This window comes from Corylus avellana, chromosome ca10, assembly GCF_901000735.1.
Source record: "Corylus avellana chromosome ca10, CavTom2PMs-1.0".
Taxonomy (NCBI): domain Eukaryota; kingdom Viridiplantae; phylum Streptophyta; class Magnoliopsida; order Fagales; family Betulaceae; genus Corylus; species Corylus avellana.
In genome coordinates this window covers 22,515,081-22,535,492 of record NC_081550.1, presented here as the reverse complement: position 1 = coordinate 22,535,492, position 20,412 = coordinate 22,515,081, and the positions used below count along the sequence as shown (strand labels likewise).

Here is a 20,412-nt window from a genome sequence, read left to right as displayed (position 1 = left end):
AAGAGTTGATCTAAGTATCATCTTGAGTTTTTTCCAATTTTGAGATAAGAGGTTTTGGAATGCGATCGAAAGAGTGCGCTGGTTCCACCTTGTTGATTAGATTGATTTGGTAATTTGTCTTTCCTTCTTTTGCCTTTGCTTGTACATTAAGTGATGCATCGTTTATTTAACAAGAAGCTAAGCTCTCCCTAATGGCTGTTCCTTTCTATTCTTTGCTAAATTAAAGTTGATGGTATGTGCATATTTTATGGTGTTTTTCCTGGAAATGTCTTGATTAGGACACTCTGTTGGCATAGTTCTCTATCTCAACCAAAATCAGTATAAATCTCAAAGCACAGGCCACATCATTATTCTAAATCATCTTGTCTACTGTCTAGCTAGGGCCTCGTGTGTATACCAAAATTGGGGGTTTCTTTCTAATTTGAACTTGATTTTGAAGAGAGCAGCATTGTAGCTCATTACGATGTAGTTTGCATGTGGAATTGCATTAATGGAACGGAATACTTGTAAGAGAAATGTAAATGTGAAGCGTGCTTAGAGCAAAGCCAGATCAGAATAATAAGATACCCTCCTTATCATCAAAAACTAGCTGTTTATTTATTTATTTATTTATGGTGTATTCACAATAATTTGGTCCTTTTTTATAATAGAAAATTTGTGCCTGTAAATAACTTTGGGGTTTTTAAGCATAGTTATAGTTTACGTACGTGCTGACTTGGCACTAGCTACTACTACATAAGCGCAAAAAAATTTGCACACCCTCGATCTCTGGGCATGCAGCATCAACCCCGACCTCCCATGGACTGCCAAATCTGGTGGTTGTAATCACCAAATCAGCCGTCGGGAACGGTAGCGACCACCTGGAGTTAAGCCTTTGGGGGTGGTGACCTCTTAGACATAAACGTGTAAAATGCATGCAAGGCTAGCATCCTTTTTTGGGAAGGTAATTTGTGTGTGAATAAAATTTATAAAGTGAAGTTGTACTTTCCTGGTGTAGACTAATGGAGTGCGGCCGTTACAACTGAATTGTGCGTGTCCTAATTTATTAATTAATTATTTTTTGTCGTTTTAGGAGCATCGTTGTGTCCGTACCTACCTTGTGCTAGAGGTTTTAGGACATAAGCGTAGATAAAGAGAGCAATTTTGTTTTAAATGTTTTGTTAATTAGCCTAACACGACTGAGTCTGGTAAACATGGTGATTATTTTCATTACGTATATAGACAGTGGAGGGAGTAATTAAAATGGGTGAGGAGGGAGGAGAAATACTTGAAATGAGGAGGAGGAGGAGTGCCCGAATATGGGCATTGGAAGAGGAGAAGGAGAAGAAGAAGAAGAAAGAAGAAGAGCAAAAGGCATGCGCCACCAAATCCAATGATGAGATGATGATGATTGGATTTGGGGTCCCGCATTCTGAGGATTGTGAAGTAGTAGAAGAGCATCGTCTTAGTCGACCTCCCACTGTGAGGCAGTACGACCGCAGGAGGGTCCGCAAGCGCAAAAGACTTGAAGACGTCGTCGTTACTTCCCTTGCTTACCCATCTCATGATCATGTACAAATTAAACTCTTTTCTCTTTCGCCTTATATATATATATATATATATATATATATATATATATATATATCTTCTTAATTTCCTATTGCATGCAGGAAGGACAAAACCAAAAACATGCTTCAATCAAAATTGGAATTGGTGAGACTGTTATAATTAATTAATTTATAATATTGTAGCTAATTATGATCTTCTCATCATATGATATATGTATGTTTGTATATATTAGATCAACTCCCAATTTCTTCATCTCAGCAACGAATACCACAAGTGCGGGTACTTGAGTTTGTGCTTGATATACTACAAAGGTGAACACTGATCTGTACGTACGTGAATTTAATTAAGGAATATATCATGTATGTGGATTCTTCTCTTGGGTTTTCCCATATATATATATTGATTATTCTTCCCTATTTAATTAATTAGGAGAGACTCACAAGAAATATTTGCCCAGCCAGTTGACCCTCAAGAGGTTGGTGGCGTCTACATACATGTGATCTGATGAGAATCTTTTGTTCCTTTAATTTCTAACCTATCTAGCTACAATATTAATTAATGATTTCATGCGTTAATTATTCCAAGGTGGAGGGCTACTATAGAATCATTAAAGAGCCAATGGATTTTGGCACAATGAGGGCTAAACTTCAGGAAGGAATGTATACCAGCTTAGAGCAATTTGAGGTTTGCTAGCTAGCGCTCCTCCTAATTGTTTTCTTTTATATATGTTTCTTAATTTTTAAATTAATTTCCATTAATTACTTAACTGATCGATCATTAATCTTTGAATTAATTATATATGTACATGCAGCATGATGTGTTTCTAATTTCCAGCAATGCTTTGCATTTTAATTCATCGACTACCATATATTATAGAGAGGTACACGTACTCGATCTTCAAATACTTCTTATTGTAATCATGATGTTTTAGAAATCCATATATTAATCCATAAAAATCTGATATCCTGCACTGCAGGCTCGTGCTATACAAGAACTGGCCCACCGGGTTTTTCATGCTCTGAGAAGTGATCCAGAGAATTTTGAGTTGGAGTTCTCTCAAACAAGAAGACGCCCGGGCAGGAAACCCCTCGGCGAACCCACTAAGCTTGTTAGATGTGGCAGGGTCAATAATACCGGTGTTTCACCAAAGAGAAACACCCCCAAAACAGCCCGACCATTTACTTACAATAATTCATTCCCTCATTTTGACCAAAGAGAGAAGAAAGTTCCTTCTGGTAAGAAATTTCTTATATATATATATATATATATATATATATATGATTAAATTAATTATATATTGAACCTCTCTTTCTCATTGATTCTTTAATTTCCAAAATATTAATTAATAGCACTTCGAGAGTTCCCGGCCATATTCTTTGCATCCATCTATTACTTACTAAATCTTCCCTTTGCTTTGAACAGGGTCAGGAGACGGCTTCGAAACAGAGAGGCGCCGAACATATATGCCTTGGACTTGTTATTCCAGCGAGAATGACTCAATAGTTTCATCACTCTACAGCGCCCCCAAACCACTTTTTCATGTAAGTTTATTATATAACAAACACACACACACACACACACACACACACACACACATGTGTGTGTGTGTGTGTGTGTGATTGTAGGGGTTGGCGTGCTGTCTCCATATATATATATATATATATTAAAACTTGGGAGGGACAATTTTGGACTTGTCTTTCAATATTTCTTATTTTAGCTGGCTACATCTCCGTGTATATATATATATATGCTAATTGATATATGTCTGCGTTGTAGATTAGTGATGGGGATCTTGGATACAAAGAAAGTCTGATGCGGTTTGTTAAAGATTTGGGACCAACGGCTCAAATGGTTGCCAATAAGAAATTAGCAAAATATCTGCAGAATATTGAAGCTTCAAATAGTCAGTCCCAGACTCCAAATTGTCTAGCTCCTGCACCATCTCTCACGCAGACACAGGCACCTGCTAATAATAATCTGGATGGCGCCGACAAAGGAAAGATGGCTTGCATCGATAGCACTAATTCCCTAAGAGACATGGTACCCTCTTCTGACATAATGGGAATTTGCGGCAATCCACAAAGGGAAAACGCTTACTTCAATAACATAAAAGATATTGTTAAGATTGGTTCTTCGGGAGAAATAGGTGCCAACGCGCGCGAAAATATGGACATCTATACTCGTTCTAAAGGAAAAATGATTTGCACCAGCACTACTGATGAGAATATGGACCTTCATGGGAATGGTCGATATGATACCAATCAAAATCAGAACCGAGAGATTCTTCGGTTAGGCGTACATTCCCCCCAGCTTATTGGAAATGAAAATATCAATATCAATATCAATAGTACTCCCGCTGGGATTAATTGGAACACAAACATAGGCAGCAAGTATAAGCCTACAGATATGATGGCCGCCGAATTACAGTCGAGGCTGCTTGAGTTGATGTGTAGAAGCAACAATTATTCGAACATATCTTTCTTGCCTCCACAAGCCTCAAAGTTGTTGGGTACTCAGGCCACCACTTCCAATATGCATGGCTTAGGCTCACAGAATGAGGGTGGTGGTGGTGGTGGAGCTCAATCCCTGAAATGGAGCAGACCCACAAATACAATCCAGCAATTAGCAATCTGTGATTTCCCTAATGTGCAGATGCAGCTTAACAAAGACAAACTCTTTGGCCAAGGTACGGTATTGCAGCAAGCATCACACCTTGAAACAGCTCATAAAATGGCCTTGTTACATGCAATGAGTTTCTATGAAGAAGCTACTCCTGAAAGCCACCAAGCAGAGGCTAGTGCACAATGTTTTCAGGGTATTCAAGGACAGTCCTTAACTGATACCAAACACCTTGATTTGGCTCTTCAGCTGTAACTCAAGCACAGATTGAGTTAAATTGGAACTTCAGAAGATGAGAATTAAGGATGAGACATATATATATATATTATAACCTTTTCACTTTTCCCCTCTGTTTTAAGTAATATTTCAGTTTGTCCAAATATCCTCTGCTTGCATATATACACACACAATATTATAGGTTTTTGTATATGTCGCCTAATTCAATGTCAAAACTAAGTTGGTTGTAAGTCTTAACTTTAGTGGTTAAGTCGGGACTTCAATTGGTGTTCAATTGCACACTTCAAAATGAAGAACAAAAGTTGGCGTTCGCAACTTGATCGATAGCCATTTGAACAGAGGTGAGATCCGAGAGCTCCAGTTGGAATTCTGATCACATGAAGTTCGAACGGTGTCCTTCATGCTATTGAAGTTCAAGCTCCCGAGAGGCTCGGTCGCAAAGATGGTCATAGCTAGCATGATTGAACATAAGCGTTTTACAAAGCCACAAAAACGTTTGGTTGCAAGCTCGGCCAAAGAGTGGTTGAACGCAATGTAGATGAGAACCTTTGCATCCTTATGCTTGTGTTCTAAAACCTCTCCTAAACTTTGTTAAACCACGTACACAAACAAATCAAACCTTCAACCATACGATCGAGTTACGGGTTGCAAAGGAGACTTGGTAGAAGATTTGCTATAGTTCTGGAGCTACTGCACTAGGAAACAAATGGACCGTTTGTTCATCCCCACCAGATGTTGTTTAAGGTCTTTGAGCAAATTTCACAATAAAAAATGACCCAAGTGATTGTCTGTAGGCAATCATATAGTTTGTTTATGTAGCAAGTTGGGTGAGTTTAAACACTATGGTCCTCAGATACTAAACTGCCTCTTGGATTTTAATTGTAGGAAAGCTCTTCAATGCTTGAACCAGTGTAGTCTTGTGAACCAAGTGTGGAATTCTCGATGTATTGCTTCGTACAGAAGTCCAAATCTGGAAGCATTTTCTCAGTGCACGTTGCAGAAGAACAATTATCTTGATCAACTGGATGCGAAGATCCCCGAAAAGATGTGTCCCCCATAGTTAAGTTTCAAGGGTAGGGCTAGAGTCATGAGCCCTTCCTTGATGGGCATCCCCCAGCAAAGGGTGGCCAACCACCCAAAAAATGTGAGTTTTTTGTTATTTTTTCTTCAAAAAATAAAAAATAAAAAAATAATAATAGGTGTTTTGAAAAAACCCATCTATTTCTCTAAATAGAAGAATAGTCATTTCCATTAGAATGTTTATAAGTATAATGTACAGCCAAATAAAAGAAAGATTATTTTTGTAGACATTGTCATTCTATTCCAAGGGTTTATTCCGCACACCAAACATGCCCTAATTGTTTCCAATAATCATTTGCTCAAATATTCTCATTGTTACCATGTCTTTCCACTGAATTTATTGTCATTATATATGTTTTTACAATTTTACAGTAGTTGCCTGATGTCGTGCGGCACTACATGCTCACTGGCAGAATAAAATAATAATGGTTCAGTTAGGATAAGATAGCAGTAAACATCTTCGCCACGTCTCCCCTTGTTATTTGAATGGTTTGATTGTTTGTAAGCTCGAACCTTCGGGGTCTATTGTATTTTGGGCCCATCTACACAACTCAAGTCTGCACTCTCTTCTTGGAGTCAGGTGGATACTCGATACATCAAGATGAATGAATGGGAATTGTGAATAGTGGCGGAGACAAATGAGCACGCACACCACCTCCCCCTTGCCCCCGGCGCTAGTGTTGCCAAAGTCCCAAAAAGGGGGTTTGTCCTATTAATTTCAAAAATAAAAAATAAAAACCTACCCATGCCCCAAAAATAATTACATATCGTCTACTAATTAATTAATAGCACTATTTTTACTTTCCTTAACAATTATCATGCCATGGGTTCCGTTTTCTCTTCTTTAGATGAATAAACTTCGCTTACGAAGACAAACAAATCAGTAGAAACAAACCAGAATCAGCTGCTTCCGTTTCTCTTCAGCTGAGGGTTCTCCGTTGTATGTATAGTATTAGTGAGTGACACACAAATATTAGATCGCATGCAGCCAATTGTTTGTGGATATGAAAGAAACCCACTTAAGCAAAACTTGGGAGTCGCCCGAGAAATAGAAATAGATTCAAAAAGAAATTCCATCTTTCTATTTTAGAGCAAGCGTTTTGTCTTGGCACCAATCCTACAAACACATGCAATAAATATCAAGCCGTTCGAGGAATTAATGCAACGTTTTTTAAAGTGAAAAAAACGTCATCGTGATCTTTTAATTAATAGATACCATGCACTAAGTACCCGTTCCCCCTTCCCCACTAAAACAAGAGAAAAGGTACAAGACAACACGGGGGCAGCAGCAGCAGGCTTCATGCATTAAAATGACATCAACAAGAAGAGACTATAAAAAAAAAAAAGAAAAAAAAAAGGGAGTTTAAAGGCTGATAGCGCGGAGCTGAGCACAAGATTTAAGTCCCATTAGATAGATGGAAGAGAAATAAAGAAATATTGGAAAGACAACTACTGATCATGCTTAATAGAGGAAAACACATGCCCATTACTCGAGAAAAAAAAAGAGAATATAAAAAGCAGTTCAAGTGTACTTGCATCCTCGATCCACCCCAGAGAAGTGGCTTACACAATACTTTAATGTGGGTTTAAAGTATACTTCACTTCTTTATGCACACGCACAGATACTCTAAACAAATGAGCTTTTAGGTGTTTAGTAAGGGGTTAGCCCAAGAAAAGCACAGCTATTCATAATGAAAAATCACCAGAAAACATATTATTGTTTACCGTCACCACTCATGCACACATCAGAAAAACATATTCTATTAATTTCACACAAAAATTAGATTTAACAAAAATAGCATCTACCATAATAGACCTCACGAATGTCAACAAACCGGAGCTCCAAAGCTCCAAGTTCCAACCTCTGAGCAAATTTAGCCCCACTGGACAAGAGGGCGGGTTTATATATGATATTGCCAACACACCCCCACATATTTAATACCATGCGCTTACAAAACCTGGCCAAAAGAGTAAAGACAAGCACCTCCCATTCCTTCTCACACATACTTTTCTCCCATAAATAAATAAATATATACTTAATAATAGACATGGTGATCTTTCATCAGCTTTTTTCGCGGTGGAGAAATATATATATATAACTTCTCACAACATTTGACAAGATGTCACCTTTTTCCAGTGTTCAGGCCAGTCCCCAGAGTTACTTTGCAGAATTATATTGGTTGGAAATGAATCTCTTACGTAACTGATTTGACATATCAATTCTCCCCCGGCCAAACACCAAAAAGCCAACTTTGTCTGGGTAAGAAATGGAACTGGAGCCTTATTTTTTCTTGGACAGTATCAGCCATTCAAACAAAATTATTATTATTATTATTATATATTTTGCTTCTTTTACCCAAAATGACCGTCCTAGAAAAGAACCATATATATATATAACCCAAAATAAAAATTAACTGCAACTTCATCATTCATGGCATAAAAAGAAGGAAAAATTCTAGTCCACTGGGACTACCATTTTGCAGGGATGGAAAAGCGTTAAAAGGACAAGTAATTACATTAGATATGCCAAAAACAAACAAGAGGTTAAAAAAGATGAACTGGAAACCACTCCTAGAACAGCAGAATTCCACCTACCACCAAAAAGCGTTGGGCAACAAATAACAATCAAGACATGTTTAAGGACAGTTAATTAACACCTAAACGAAATGAAGAAAATAAAGAATTTTATCAAGCAAATTAATGAACCAAGTTAAGCCTATGAAGAAAACAGTAGAAGGGAGCTCCCTTCAGTCCAAGCACAGAAAAGAAAAGGATGAATTTTATCTCCCGCATCATTCACACATCCACAGTAGAAATATTCACTCCCCTTCTACTGTGTTTGAATGAATGAGTCGGCAGCTAATTCAAACCCTTCGCCCATCCATGAGTGGACTGAAGAAAGCTCTCTTAAACGGCTCTTAAGAGAACATTTAATTAAGCAATCAGGAAAAAAGAAAGAAAAAAAAAGGCAATATTATAGGTCAGATGTCAAGGGCCCAAAAAAAATAAACACATAATAGATGGTTGCTCCATTAGGCACTAAATTTATAAGAGCGATTACTGTTAATGTTTCTCGATCGTCTAATCAAATTAAGTATAAAAATAGTAAATGATCTGCTAATACGTTTGATTGAGGGTGATACTTACAGGAGAATGCTTCATTTTATCAAAACATCTTCTTTTGGGGAACACAAGGCCTCTTCATGTGGCCTATCATGTAATAGCATTACCTCATTTTCACCTTATTGTGTTCCTCAATAGTCAATACCCTCTGAGATAATCAGAAAAAGTGCACAACAGCTCAGCCAAATATATACCGGAAAGTCGCACCAATTTCCCGCAAGTTCAAAAAGCCAAAGCCCTTGACCTAAGTAAAGAAAAAAAGCTTGCATGAACCCTAACCCTAAGTATTAAGGCTTATAAAGGAGACAAATTTAACAACGATGTTAAAAGAAAGATACAATGCCATTTAACCTAACCACCGCCGCTCAACACAAATCAGATCTAAAAAAAAAAACCAACCCACGTATGATCATGCTTTCTAAATCCTAATTAATTACCCGTTTATATTAGACTGAATCTTTTTTACTTACAAGACTCGCCCAAAACCTAAAATAAGATTATTTTCTTGAAGCAAAACAGAGGGATTATTGAGATTCAAAACAAAGGAACTAAGCATTCAGATAAAGTTGTATATGTTGTGTGTATTATTAATCAAGGAAGAAAGAATGAAAGAGCAAACCAACCAGGAGGGTGTTACTACCACAACTTACACTGCTCAACACCTCCATTGACGCTTCTTTGCTTCTTCACTAACCCTAAATCCGATGCTGATGATCACCTGCACTCTTATTATCTCATATGGAAAAGGAAAAAAAAAAAACACCCAAAAGATATACCATACACAGAAGCAAAGAGCTCATAAATCATGCGAGTAATAGGATACGAGGAACAAAAAAAAAAAAGCATATAATAATCTGCAAAAGAAAGGTGTTAAAATTTTCATTTGGGGGGGAGAGAGAGAGAGAGTTGCAGAAATTGCGGAAGAGAAGTTTCAGGGAGAGGAGCATATGTCGCTGTCTTCATGAGAGTCAGGGAAGGGAAAGCGATTGAAAATCTCTAATCTACAAATCTGGTAAAGCGCTGCTATATACACGAGTACTAAAACAAAAGAAGAAAAAAATAATAATAATAATAATAAAGTGGCATTTTCTTTCCTTTTCCTTTTTTCTTTTTCGATTTTTCAGAATTAACCAATTACCAACACAAAAGAGAAGGAATACGTACGTGCATCCATCGTAGATTTGGATAATAAGCGCTCTTACTCTTTACTCTGACACACACCCACACAACCGGAGAGGGACCCCATATATATATATATACGATATGACATATATATCCAACAAAGCTCGACTGTAGAGAAAGAAGAGGTGGGTGTGGGTGGTGGAGGTGGGTGGTGGGTTTGTTTGACCAATAAGCTGCCTGCCTCTTAGTCTCCCTCCTTTACCTAGCAGTAGCAAGCAGGTAACCGACTGTGCTGCACTACTCCGGTATTTGTTCTGAAACTAGTACAACACTATATATATAGGGTTTCAACTCACTCTGAGTCATGAGTCATGAGGTAGCTAGACCGTGACAGCCTTGATCATTGAGCTGATAATGTCATTCCTCAATGACTTATATACCCTACATTCTTTTCCAGATTTACCCATTACACATGTTCACCATTTTTCTATTTTTGATAATAACATTAACCGTGATCACTTATTACTTTTTTTTTTTTTTTTCTCTTTTTTCGGAGCCCCAACACTTATTACATTTTTTTTTTTTTAGTGCCGATTAAGTCGATAATTTGTGTGTTTGTATGCTAAGTTTTAATTGGTCATATAAATATAAGATTATTAGCTCATGTATATTTCACTTGCATATTTGTTAAGTTGACATGTTTTATTAATTTCGTGTCAAGTTTATGAGTCATGCAAAAAATTGTCACTTTTAAATGTTATGTGTGAAGTCTACGTTGTGTCAATGCATAAATATAAGATTATAAATAAACCCTAACCCTAATTCAACTCATTTAATTAAACAAATTAAATTTCTAAACTCTAACTCACTCATTTCATGTTAAGTTTAAGTAAGATTCGCAAATCAAAACACAATTGCCATCTTTATTGAATACTTACTACTTGCAGTACTATCATTTACAACCTCATATATGTTATACATATAACGATGGATTGAAAAACTTGGTTAAAAGAATGAGTAAATAGGAATTATTATTTTCAGCAATTTTTTAAACCTTTTCTTTTCTTTTTTCTTTTTTTATTTATGATGGAACCTCTAGGTATGACTACTTTGTGCACACATCCTTAAAGAGTAAAATCGAAACATATGCAAGGCACCTCTCATATAAATTAGGTTAAACTCGACTTCGTTGCGAGCGTGGCCCAAAGAATTATTTACACTCATGAGAATTCACACCTTAAATCTTGTTCAGATGCCACCAAATCTAAGGCCTTCACCATTACTTGAGCTAAGCCCTTAAGGTTAAAGCTGAAAAAATATTTGAAAAACATTATTATTTTATTTTCAGCATATGAAAAAACTGCATAAACGCTACAGGTCACACAAGACTCTTTTGGGCAAGCAAAATTACAAGTTTAGAATGGTCAATGGTAGAACAGAATATAGAAATGGGCCACAGTTGGCTTTCCTGAAATCACGAGAGCTCCTGATCAGCAGTACCCATATGCAAGCTAAGCGCAGAAATCCTTGCAAAGTGTTGCAGCTAGCAAATGTCTTCGACCACTAAAACTGGACTAATGTCTCAAGGGTTGGCCATCAAATGGGCTCCTTAATTGTCAATAGCTCTAAAGAAGGAAACACTCGATCGAGTATAATTTTTAACCATCCTGCTTTTCGTTGGCTCCCTTGGCTGCTATATATATTCATCATTATTATCCATAGATGTCAAACAAAAATAAAGGAAAGAAGATAGCGTATAGGATATCCAAGACTTCAAATGGACTTCAATTTATGATCATATAATTTTAGAGTGGTTCTATTTGTTCGTGTATTTTGGGGAATATTTTTTTAAAAAAATTATATATATATATTTGATGTGACATTTTGTGTGTTTTTGAGTTATTTGTTAATTTCTTTGTTTTGAAAACAAAAGGTAAAAGTGAGAACAAAAAAAAAAGCTATAACAAACAAAGCATATATATATATATTTGTTTGTTTGTTTGTATGAGCTATATTAATTTGTTCATATATATGATCAGATCCTAGCTAATTAAAACAATGTAAGTTATTTTTTGGTCAAATATATTACTATTAATTTGAGGATGATTGATTTCAGTTTAAGGTAGTTCAGGCTGGGTACCAAATTAATGCCACTTGAAAAGTCTTCTGACTGTTTTTCTTCATTTTAAACCCTCGCTTAATTAGGACAATCTTGTCAAGTCTAGCCTGCAGCTGTCTGTGATCATCAACTAGAATGGCATAGGCCAGGCTAGCGAGCTAGTATTATGAAAATGTGGATTGAAGTTCTAAGGAATTAAGCTTAAGAAGAAACAAAAAATTTAGCCACCCCTAAAAATAGAGGATTATTAATTATGAATATATATGCTGAAATATTAATCTCAAATCGTGTACTAAACCAAGGACAAGTAAATTTTGCCAAAACTCTAATAAATACATAAAATCAAATTGTGAATCAAAATAAAATAACTTAAAATTGTGATTCCGAGGGGAAAACAATAAATTCGAGTTCAAAAATATATAATGCTAACTCGATGGCCACAACACACGATTTTTTTTTTTTTTTTTTTTTTCTAAATTGGGGATTTATGCGTCATTATGATACCATCAGCCTCCAGACCAAATGCCAAACCCTTAACAAATAAACATATTAAGGTGAAAGAGCATTTTCAGAAGACACTAGGATTTGGAAATTGAAAAGAAAAAGTTCTATTTTTTCACTGATTTCAATCTCCTATTCTTCCTCCCTTTTTGTTCAAACTCATGCTTGAAAGAAAAGAAAAAAAAAAAAAATCAATACTTCAGTTTTGTTGAATGGCATGTAAAAATATAAAACAGCACATAAAAAATAATAGAAAAGAACAAAATTATTATAAATGGTTGATCATGATTCAAGGGATTAAACTATCTGCAGGTTAGGCTTATCTTATCCTAGCCTTTTAATGAACTTCTATAGACAATCTATGTGCTACAATATCTTTTTTCTAATATATATATATATATATATATATTTTTTCTTTTCATATATAGTTCATATTAACATTGTTAAATAGGAGTTTTGCAAGCATTATACTCCTTTCCTATACTCCTCCATGTCTTGATGACTGAGATGTTTTATCTTCTTACAATCGTTTATTTTACACATTTTGTTTTGTTTTTATTTCTCTTTATTTTGTACATGAATATTAGACAAAATAAAAAAGCATGACAAATTTCAGCTTAAAATAATACCTATATATATATATATATATATATATATATATATATATATATATATACGAAGTTCATTTAAGACAATAATATGGGCGGGTAGCAATAACATAAATTTTTATTTTCAAATTAAGGATATAACTCATTTCTTGTCACTGATATTTCTTTTCTAATTTCTTGAATTCTTAACGACATATACAATCTTATCTTGATACAAAACATGAGTATCAACTTATTATATCAAATTATATTAATTAATCATATAGTATGATCATAGTTCCATTAATTTATTAATTCTTAATTAGATTCCACGTTATCTGTTGCATGTGTTTAAGCCTTGTTGTAGGGATATGTACTAGTTGGATTTGTTTGTTCAATAGCTAGCTAGCTTAAACTTTCAGAACAAATAATAATGTGTCATAATTTACTTTTGTAGAATTAGTAATTGGTCATCAAGTTGAACTATATATATAGTTTTCAAATGGCTGGCTTCAATATTAAAAATATTTTAAACGATATACTTTAATTAAGTAAGAGTTACTAATTAAAAGCTACAAGATAAATATATAGTTCTTGTGAGTATTTTTTTTTTAATTTTTTTTTTTCTGTACGATCAATGAAAGCATGTGTCTCCCTGTTTGACTGGGAGACCCACTTCCAGAGTTTCCTATAAGAATCTAATTGTCTCGTGTCTTTGGAAAGAAATAGAAAATAAAGGCAGGGAATCATGTGTATGTGTCTTTGTGCGTATACATGTACCAACACTATGTTTCATCCAACTATTGATGCCAAACTTTATTGCTTATAGTTTACATCAAAATGATGAAGTTGCCACCGCCGTCAGAGCTATCCCATGTTTCTTTGTCTGGGAAAGAGGTGGCCACCACCATGCGCTCTACCTACCATTTTCTATTTCCTTCTCGTTCAATTTTTGCATAAAGTTGTGTAAACACAATCATAAAAAAAAAGAAAAAAAAAAAAGAAACCCACTTTATTCTCACCCAATTTATACGAAACCATGCAAATTTTATTTTTCGCGTTTTACATCAATATGCTTTCGAATCGCTTTTGGGATTGTCTGCGCGCTTTTGATTATAAGTCGTAGTCAGCATTTACAAGTCTAATTTGTCATGCTCTTCTGACTTTGGGCTTAATCACATAACGTTACAAAAAATGTTCATTATAATTTCTAAAGAATTACTCAAAATTATAACTTTAGATCTCAAAAATCACTTTTAAAGTTCAATCCTACTTAATAATGTAGAACATTCAATACCTTCACAATTCATCCACCTAATATAAGACTTAACATTTTAGGGTGTCACAACCTCCCCGTTCAAAACACTAATATCTTCGTTAGGACTCGCATCATGTTAATTATAATATTCTAATGCAACATAGTGTTATTAAATTGTTTTGATACCATGCCACGACCCAAGAAAACGCTAACATTTGTACTATTACTCTAAAAGAACTAGTCGGAGTGACAATTAGAACGCTTTGAAACCACTAATCAATCACATTTCCCTGAGTCTCCAACTTCAATTAGTCCTTTTAAAGTAATAACTCAAATATTACCAACGTTTCCTTGGATCATGATATTCTTGGTTCAACTAACAGCATTCCCAGCTTTATTGGAACTGGCTTTTTCACTAGCTAACAAGAACAATATAAAATGGGAAAATAAATATTAATTGATCATGCATCTACGTATTAATTTGCTTTTGCAGTGAAGGAATTGCAATGAACCTTTCGTCACCTGTTATTAATTCAAGTTCCATATCTATTAATAACTTCTGACTTAAGAAGAAAGGATAGAAAACATGTCATATCTACATATGTAGTTGTTGCTTGCTAAGAACTCCTAACACTTGTTTACGGTTTTTCTTCTTTTAAGAAACCTTTCATGCTTCCATTAAACTCAATAGAAACATCTTCATCAAAAAGGACAATGCTTTGAACAAAAAACAAGACACTCATCCATCACACTTGCACTAAATATTAGTAAAGAGCTGCTTCTGCTAAATATATAGTGAGTTGCTTCATTAGTTTTTATGATTAAAGAGTTGCTTTTGGTATGCTCCATCAATCATGATTAAAAACCATTCAACATCGTTTTTATATCATCAATTAATTGGTCATACCGATTCCAATAATGTCCTCCTTGTCATAAAGCATGCACAATTTTCGAAGCATCTGACTCTACTATTACTTGTCGAATCTCTCAAGTCTTTACAGAATTCTACTGCCTTCCATACTGTCACTGCATATATGAAAAATCCTTTTTTTTTTTCTTTTTTTTTTGGGATAATGTTTCTCCTTAAAAATTATAGCTACGTGTATATCATGATTATGAAACAATCTCCACTCTTGTTTCACCAACAAAACCATATTAAAACATTCTAGATCTTTGAATCTCAAGCCACTTTGATTTTTTGAAAGGCTCATTATTGACCAACTTATCCATGCAACTTCTGACTCATTTTATTTGTGCCCCCACCATAATTTGAGCATCATTGAATTTATTTTCATACATAGCGACTTGGGTAATTGATATGCACGCATATTGTAAGTAGGGATCGCTTTGATTACTACCTTAATAAGAATCACCTTTCAAGCTTGCGATATGAATTTTTCCTTCCATTTGTTGAGCATGCTCCTTACTCTTTTCTTTATATCGATGAAAGTTCTATTTTTTAATTTACCCACTAGAGCCCGATAATCCCAAGTATTTCTCATATATAGCTGGTTGTGCAAAGCACCCCTGCAATAGAGAGAATGTGTTCTATGACCTCTCTCCGTTTATTCCGACTGATCGAAAATATCAATAAACATTATTAATATAGGTTGTGTCCAAAAAAGTGATTTGGAGTGCGACGACTAAAACTGTTTGTGCATATTGAACAAATTAATAGGGTTGTGCCCAACATGCTTGTATGCTAAAAATTATCTTCCACGCTCTTTTTTTTTTTTTTTGCCTTCTTTTTTTGCAATTTGGTGTTTTTTCAATAATATTTCTTTAAATTTAGAATTTAGACGAAGTTGGGTTGATGAAGTGGAGCTTGGCCCATGGTAGTTGTCCTGGTTGATGTATGGTTTTCGTTTGGGCTTTTAGATATTTAAAAACCAGACAGAAACGGGCCAACCAAGCCTAGATGGAGGACTCCAATCAATGGCCCCAATAGGCCCAATGGACGAGTGGCAAATCCACTTTGATAAAAAAAATGGGTCAACGGATCCCCAATGGAAGGGGAAGGGAAGCGGAAGGCGTCGGCAAGGCGCCGAGAGAGAGCAGCAAAGCGGGTAGGAAGAAGAAGAATCTCTAAACATCATTAGTCAGTGATTTTGAGTTGAAGCGAAGGCGAACGACGCCGCTCAGCCGGGAGTGGGAGGGGGAGGTGGGCGGATTAAATCATAATTAAAATGTCGTATAGAAGGGGGCAGCAGGGAACAATATCAAGGCATTCCGCCATCATAGTGGACGAGGATGATGGTGACGGTGAAGAAGAAGAGGAGGAAGAAGAAGAAGAAGAGGAAGAAGAAGCAAAACGACCAATTCAGAGGCCTCAGGCTCTTCGCCCTTCATCATCGCTGGCGGCCAAGGCCATAAGAGCATCTTCCGCCTATCGCGACTCCTCCCTCTCCTCTGCCTACGGCCACTCTGTTCTCTCTCCCTCCTCCTCCTCCTCTTCCCGCTCTCCCAACCCAACTACCGGATCTTCTTCTCCCTCTGTCTCCGGGACCGTCCAGGTTCTTTTCTTTTTCTTTCTTAATCTGTCCTACGGAATACGATTTCATTTTCTTATGTTTAAGATGCTTTTACTTACTTAGCAAGTATCGATATCTGATGGAGTTTCGTTCTATGCCAATTGGTTTGTCTCTTCTGACTATAGGATTCAAAACCCTATGAGTACACATCAATGAAAAGTTTGAATGAATCCAAGCATGGGTTTTGGGGTGCTCTCGCTAGAAAAGCTAAAGCGATTCTTGACGAAGATACTGCGCCCCAACAAGTTCAAACACCTGAAAGGACAAGGCAACACATGCATGGTACAGAGACAATGGGCAAGGTGAGGATTCAAGCTTGTATATCAAAGTTGACATTGTAAAAATAAGATCTTCAAAAGTAGTCCAAAAGTTTCTTTTTTCCCCTTTTTTTTGGCTGAATTAGCTGCAAACTTATGAAACCTTACCATCACTATATCTTGTAAATTATTGTAGTTTCCCAAAACCTTGGTTTTAGTTTATGTGTTGTTGCTTTGTGGTCAAATTCCTGTATCTCTACTCACCTGTAATATGCGATGCCATTTGTGTTTGTGTGTCCTATTCTCAGTACCAAAATTCAAATAACTCAGACGAGAGCCATCAAAAAATGGACAGTCCTAAACTACAGAAGAAGGGGTTGGGTGCCATTGCATCTTCTCTTAATTATATTGGTGGCACCATTGGTAATGCCTTAGAGGTTAGCTTCTGTGAGAACCTTTTTTTCCAAATACTATTGTCTATTGAGTTTTTAATGCTTCATATTTTTTGTTTACAATGGTCAAAGTTCCTGCTATTATGGCATTTCTTAAGCATGAATACGATCTGTATTTTTGTTTGGTGATTATGAATATCTCTCTCCAGGCAAACATTCACTGGTTATGAGTACCTCACCACTTGAAGATGCAGTTTCCATTTATACATGTTTTTCTAGTCCAGGAGACTGTTCACTAGTCTATAGTTGGACCAATTCTATTTTTTGCATCAATGCTGTTTCTATTTTTCAGGAGGGTCTTACTATCATGGAGAGCCGGACTGCAGACATTATTCAAGAAACTCGTAAGCATATCAAGAAAAAGCCCAGTGGTTCTGAGGTACAGAGTCAGGCGCCAAATCATTCTAGTCAATGGCAACAACCCCAGATGCAAACTGATCAAGAACTTCAGCTGAAGGCATCTCGCGACGTAAGGTGGCAGCTTTGTATCACTGGTTCATACAATATAAAAACTTGTGTGTTTAAATTTTTGTATTTTTTTCTACCTTAGAAGCAACTCCACAGATTGGCTTTTCTACAGAAAACAACTGACCTGAGGAGAAAGTATAGAATGACTCTAGAACCCAATGAACTGCTCTTCTGAGTTTAATCATATTGACTTGCCTCACTCCCCTCGATCTCATGCCTTAGCTGTCTGTGACCTTATTGACAGTGGCAAAGGAGAGAGGAAGAAAGAAATGGAGGGAGGGGGTTTGGGACTTTGGAATTTTTTCCAGAATACCAGGGCATCCTAGTTGTTCTGATGTGAGAACTTGCTCTTTATGATAAGATTCATAATTTTACCTTTTGGGTTTCATAACAGGTTGCAATGGCCATGGCTGCAAAAGCAAAGCTTCTTCTTCGGGAGTTGAAGACTGTCAAATCAGATCTGGCTTTTGCAAAGGAGCGATGTGCTCAGCTGGAGGTAGAAAATAAAATTCTTCGGGAGAATCGTGAAAGGGGAAGCAACCCAGAAGATGATGATTTGGTATTAACTTTTTCTCTATTTTAGGTTTTCTCTTTCCTTTTCGTATTTCCTTTTTGATTTTGTAGCAATCTTGAAGACGATGATCTAAAACTGTTTTCACCTTTTCCTATGGTTTCTTTTTTCTTTTGAAAAATTATACACAACCTACCTCGTTGAAGGATATTTTCAAAGAACCACTTAAAGCTTTAGATATTACTAGTTGCTGCTCCATTACTAACATTTATCATCGCCTGTGAAGTTCTGTAGCAATGCCCAAAAATCTAAAATTATTATGTTGACATAAAAAAGATAAGATCATAACTCACCATTTAATGATTGCTTTGTATAAGATTTTATAGAACCCAAAAGCCTAAAAGTGTTGATTTTGGCCGTTTGATTTTAAGTTTTTCTGTATCATAATAGGTTAGAATTCTTTGCCTTCCACAGAATAAATAAAATCAAATGGTTGAAATCAAGGATTTAAGTTGACTATTCTCTAGCAGAATCTTAGACAAACAAGTAATCAAGGTACAAGTTGTAATCTTATTTCTCTAACATCAAAGTGATGCTTTAGGATTTTGTAAATTTTTGAAAAGGCATACCTTAAAATTCATATTATCAGGAGGAAGAATCTGTAATTTTTACATCTTTTGGTCGTGTTTTTAGAAGCATACATTAGATTAGGTGAATGCATGTGGCTATCCCCCATTTTTTCAGGGGGAAAAAACAACACTACCATTTTACGGGCATAAAGCGTATTCTCCTTATAGTTTGCAGTGCTTTAGATATTAACATGCGTGTCCATAATTCATATATGGAATTGGTTGTGGCTACAGAGATGGCCCATAAATGTCTTTAGCTATTTGATTTGATTGAGATATGTACCGGTGGTTCTTTCCATTTTGAAGCCAAGCTTTCTTGGATTGGCCCATTTTTCTGTGGGCAATATATTTGTGTATGTATCTTTCTTGATTGCTTCTACATCAGGCAAATTTGGTGAATTCTTTTTTTTGATACATCACTTAGAAACTGTGAACTCAATGGTCAAACCTAGTTACTCAAAAAAATCATATGTTTCACAGATTTCCATTTTTTGTTGTTATTTTCTATCAGCTAGGAACACTTGTTGAAGCATTTCTATTGTGTTGCATGTAATAACTCTAAATTCCGATGCCAATGATTCTGTGCCAGATTCGGCTTCAACTTGAAACACTTTTGGCAGAGAAGGCTAGATTGGCACATGAAAACTCGGTTTATGCACGGGAGAATCGCTTCCTGAGGGAGGTTGTTGAGTACCACCAGCTCACCATGCAGGATGTTGTCTACTTGAATGAAGGCACTGAAGAGGTCACCGAAGTCTACCCCATCATGGCTCCCTCAGGGTCGAATCTAATCTCTATTTCCTCATCATCTTCATCGCCACAACTACCCTCTTCACTTCCTCCTGGGGCTGTCCCCAAGTGATGGAGGACATTGCCCCTTGCACACAAGAGTTGAGGAGGTCTCATGAAATGTCGCCCAAACTAGCTATTGAAACCCCATTAGGGTGGCAAAAGATACACAAAGACACTAGGAATGCTTCTCTTTGATTGGAGTCCTGTATTCTATGTTTCGAACAAAGATATGAAATGTAACAATATATTTTCTTGTTTAGTATTATTATTATTATTATTATTATTATTATTATATGACATTTTTGTTATTTGTGTCGGTCTTCCCCATTGTTAGCTAATATAAAATGTAATTTTATTTCTTTCACCATGTATTTTAAGCTTTTTGGCGTTGTCATCAATGGTTGTTACTTAAAAGTAGTTCTTTCTGAAAGCTTATGCTTTTCTATCAAATTGACTTGTGGATTCATGCGAGAGTTCCAACTACAGATGCTTTGTAGAGAGTTTCCAGAGGTAAAGATAGATATATAAGGAAACTGCATGTTCAAATGGGGAGATATGCATAAATGTGAATGTTTGCC

At 35.9% G+C, this 20,412-nt stretch overlaps 2 protein-coding genes and 1 long non-coding RNA gene across 4 annotated transcripts; 2 read left to right on the top strand and 1 right to left on the bottom strand.

Annotated features, from left to right (window-relative positions):
* Positions 1-27: 27 nt before the first annotated feature.
* LOC132164675 (uncharacterized) lies at positions 28-4,557 on the top strand. Its single transcript, XM_059575221.1, has 10 exons — positions 28-109; positions 1,222-1,551; positions 1,650-1,692; positions 1,781-1,859; positions 1,978-2,023; positions 2,134-2,232; positions 2,360-2,428; positions 2,525-2,783; positions 2,971-3,089; positions 3,325-4,557. Exons 2-10 carry the CDS (start codon positions 1,243-1,245, stop codon positions 4,420-4,422), a joined length of 2,121 nt encoding a protein of 706 aa, XP_059431204.1. The 5' UTR covers positions 28-109; positions 1,222-1,242; the 3' UTR covers positions 4,423-4,557.
* Positions 4,558-5,770: 1,213 nt separating this feature from the next.
* On the bottom strand, positions 5,771-9,762 carry LOC132164111 (uncharacterized). 2 transcript variants are annotated; one of them, XR_009438352.1, is made up of 3 exons: positions 9,258-9,762; positions 8,632-8,851; positions 5,771-6,193 (listed from the first exon to the last, which is right to left on the bottom strand). It is a non-coding gene; the product is annotated as an uncharacterized LOC132164111 (long non-coding RNA). The 2 variants fall into 2 exon arrangements; XR_009438351.1 differs by lacking the exon at positions 5,771-6,193 and having other exon boundaries at positions 8,491-8,851.
* A 6,430-nt stretch (positions 9,763-16,192) lies between these two features.
* On the top strand, positions 16,193-20,198 carry LOC132163525 (uncharacterized). Its single transcript, XM_059573842.1, has 6 exons — positions 16,193-16,707; positions 16,851-17,027; positions 17,291-17,419; positions 17,727-17,903; positions 18,297-18,461; positions 19,632-20,198. The coding sequence occupies exons 1-6, from the start codon at positions 16,381-16,383 to the stop codon at positions 19,902-19,904; spliced, it is 1,248 nt and encodes a 415-aa protein (XP_059429825.1). The 5' UTR covers positions 16,193-16,380; the 3' UTR covers positions 19,905-20,198.
* Positions 20,199-20,412: the final 214 nt, after the last annotated feature.

Bases quoted from the DNA above. Each gene is read 5' to 3' on its own strand.
- LOC132164675 (XM_059575221.1), top strand. From the start codon at position 1,243: ATGGGTGAGGAGGGAGGAGAAATACTTGAAATGAGGAGGAGGAGGAGT. The intron at 1,860-1,977 runs GTGAACACTGAT...TTAATTAATTAG, and splicing joins GTGCTTGATATACTACAAAG to GAGAGACTCACAAGAAATAT. The intron at 2,024-2,133 runs GTTGGTGGCGTC...AATTATTCCAAG, and splicing joins AGCCAGTTGACCCTCAAGAG to GTGGAGGGCTACTATAGAAT.
- LOC132163525 (XM_059573842.1), top strand. From the start codon at position 16,381: ATGTCGTATAGAAGGGGGCAGCAGGGAACAATATCAAGGCATTCCGCC. The intron at 17,904-18,296 runs GTAAGGTGGCAG...GTTTCATAACAG, and splicing joins AGCTGAAGGCATCTCGCGAC to GTTGCAATGGCCATGGCTGC. The intron at 18,462-19,631 runs GTATTAACTTTT...ATTCTGTGCCAG, and splicing joins ACCCAGAAGATGATGATTTG to ATTCGGCTTCAACTTGAAAC.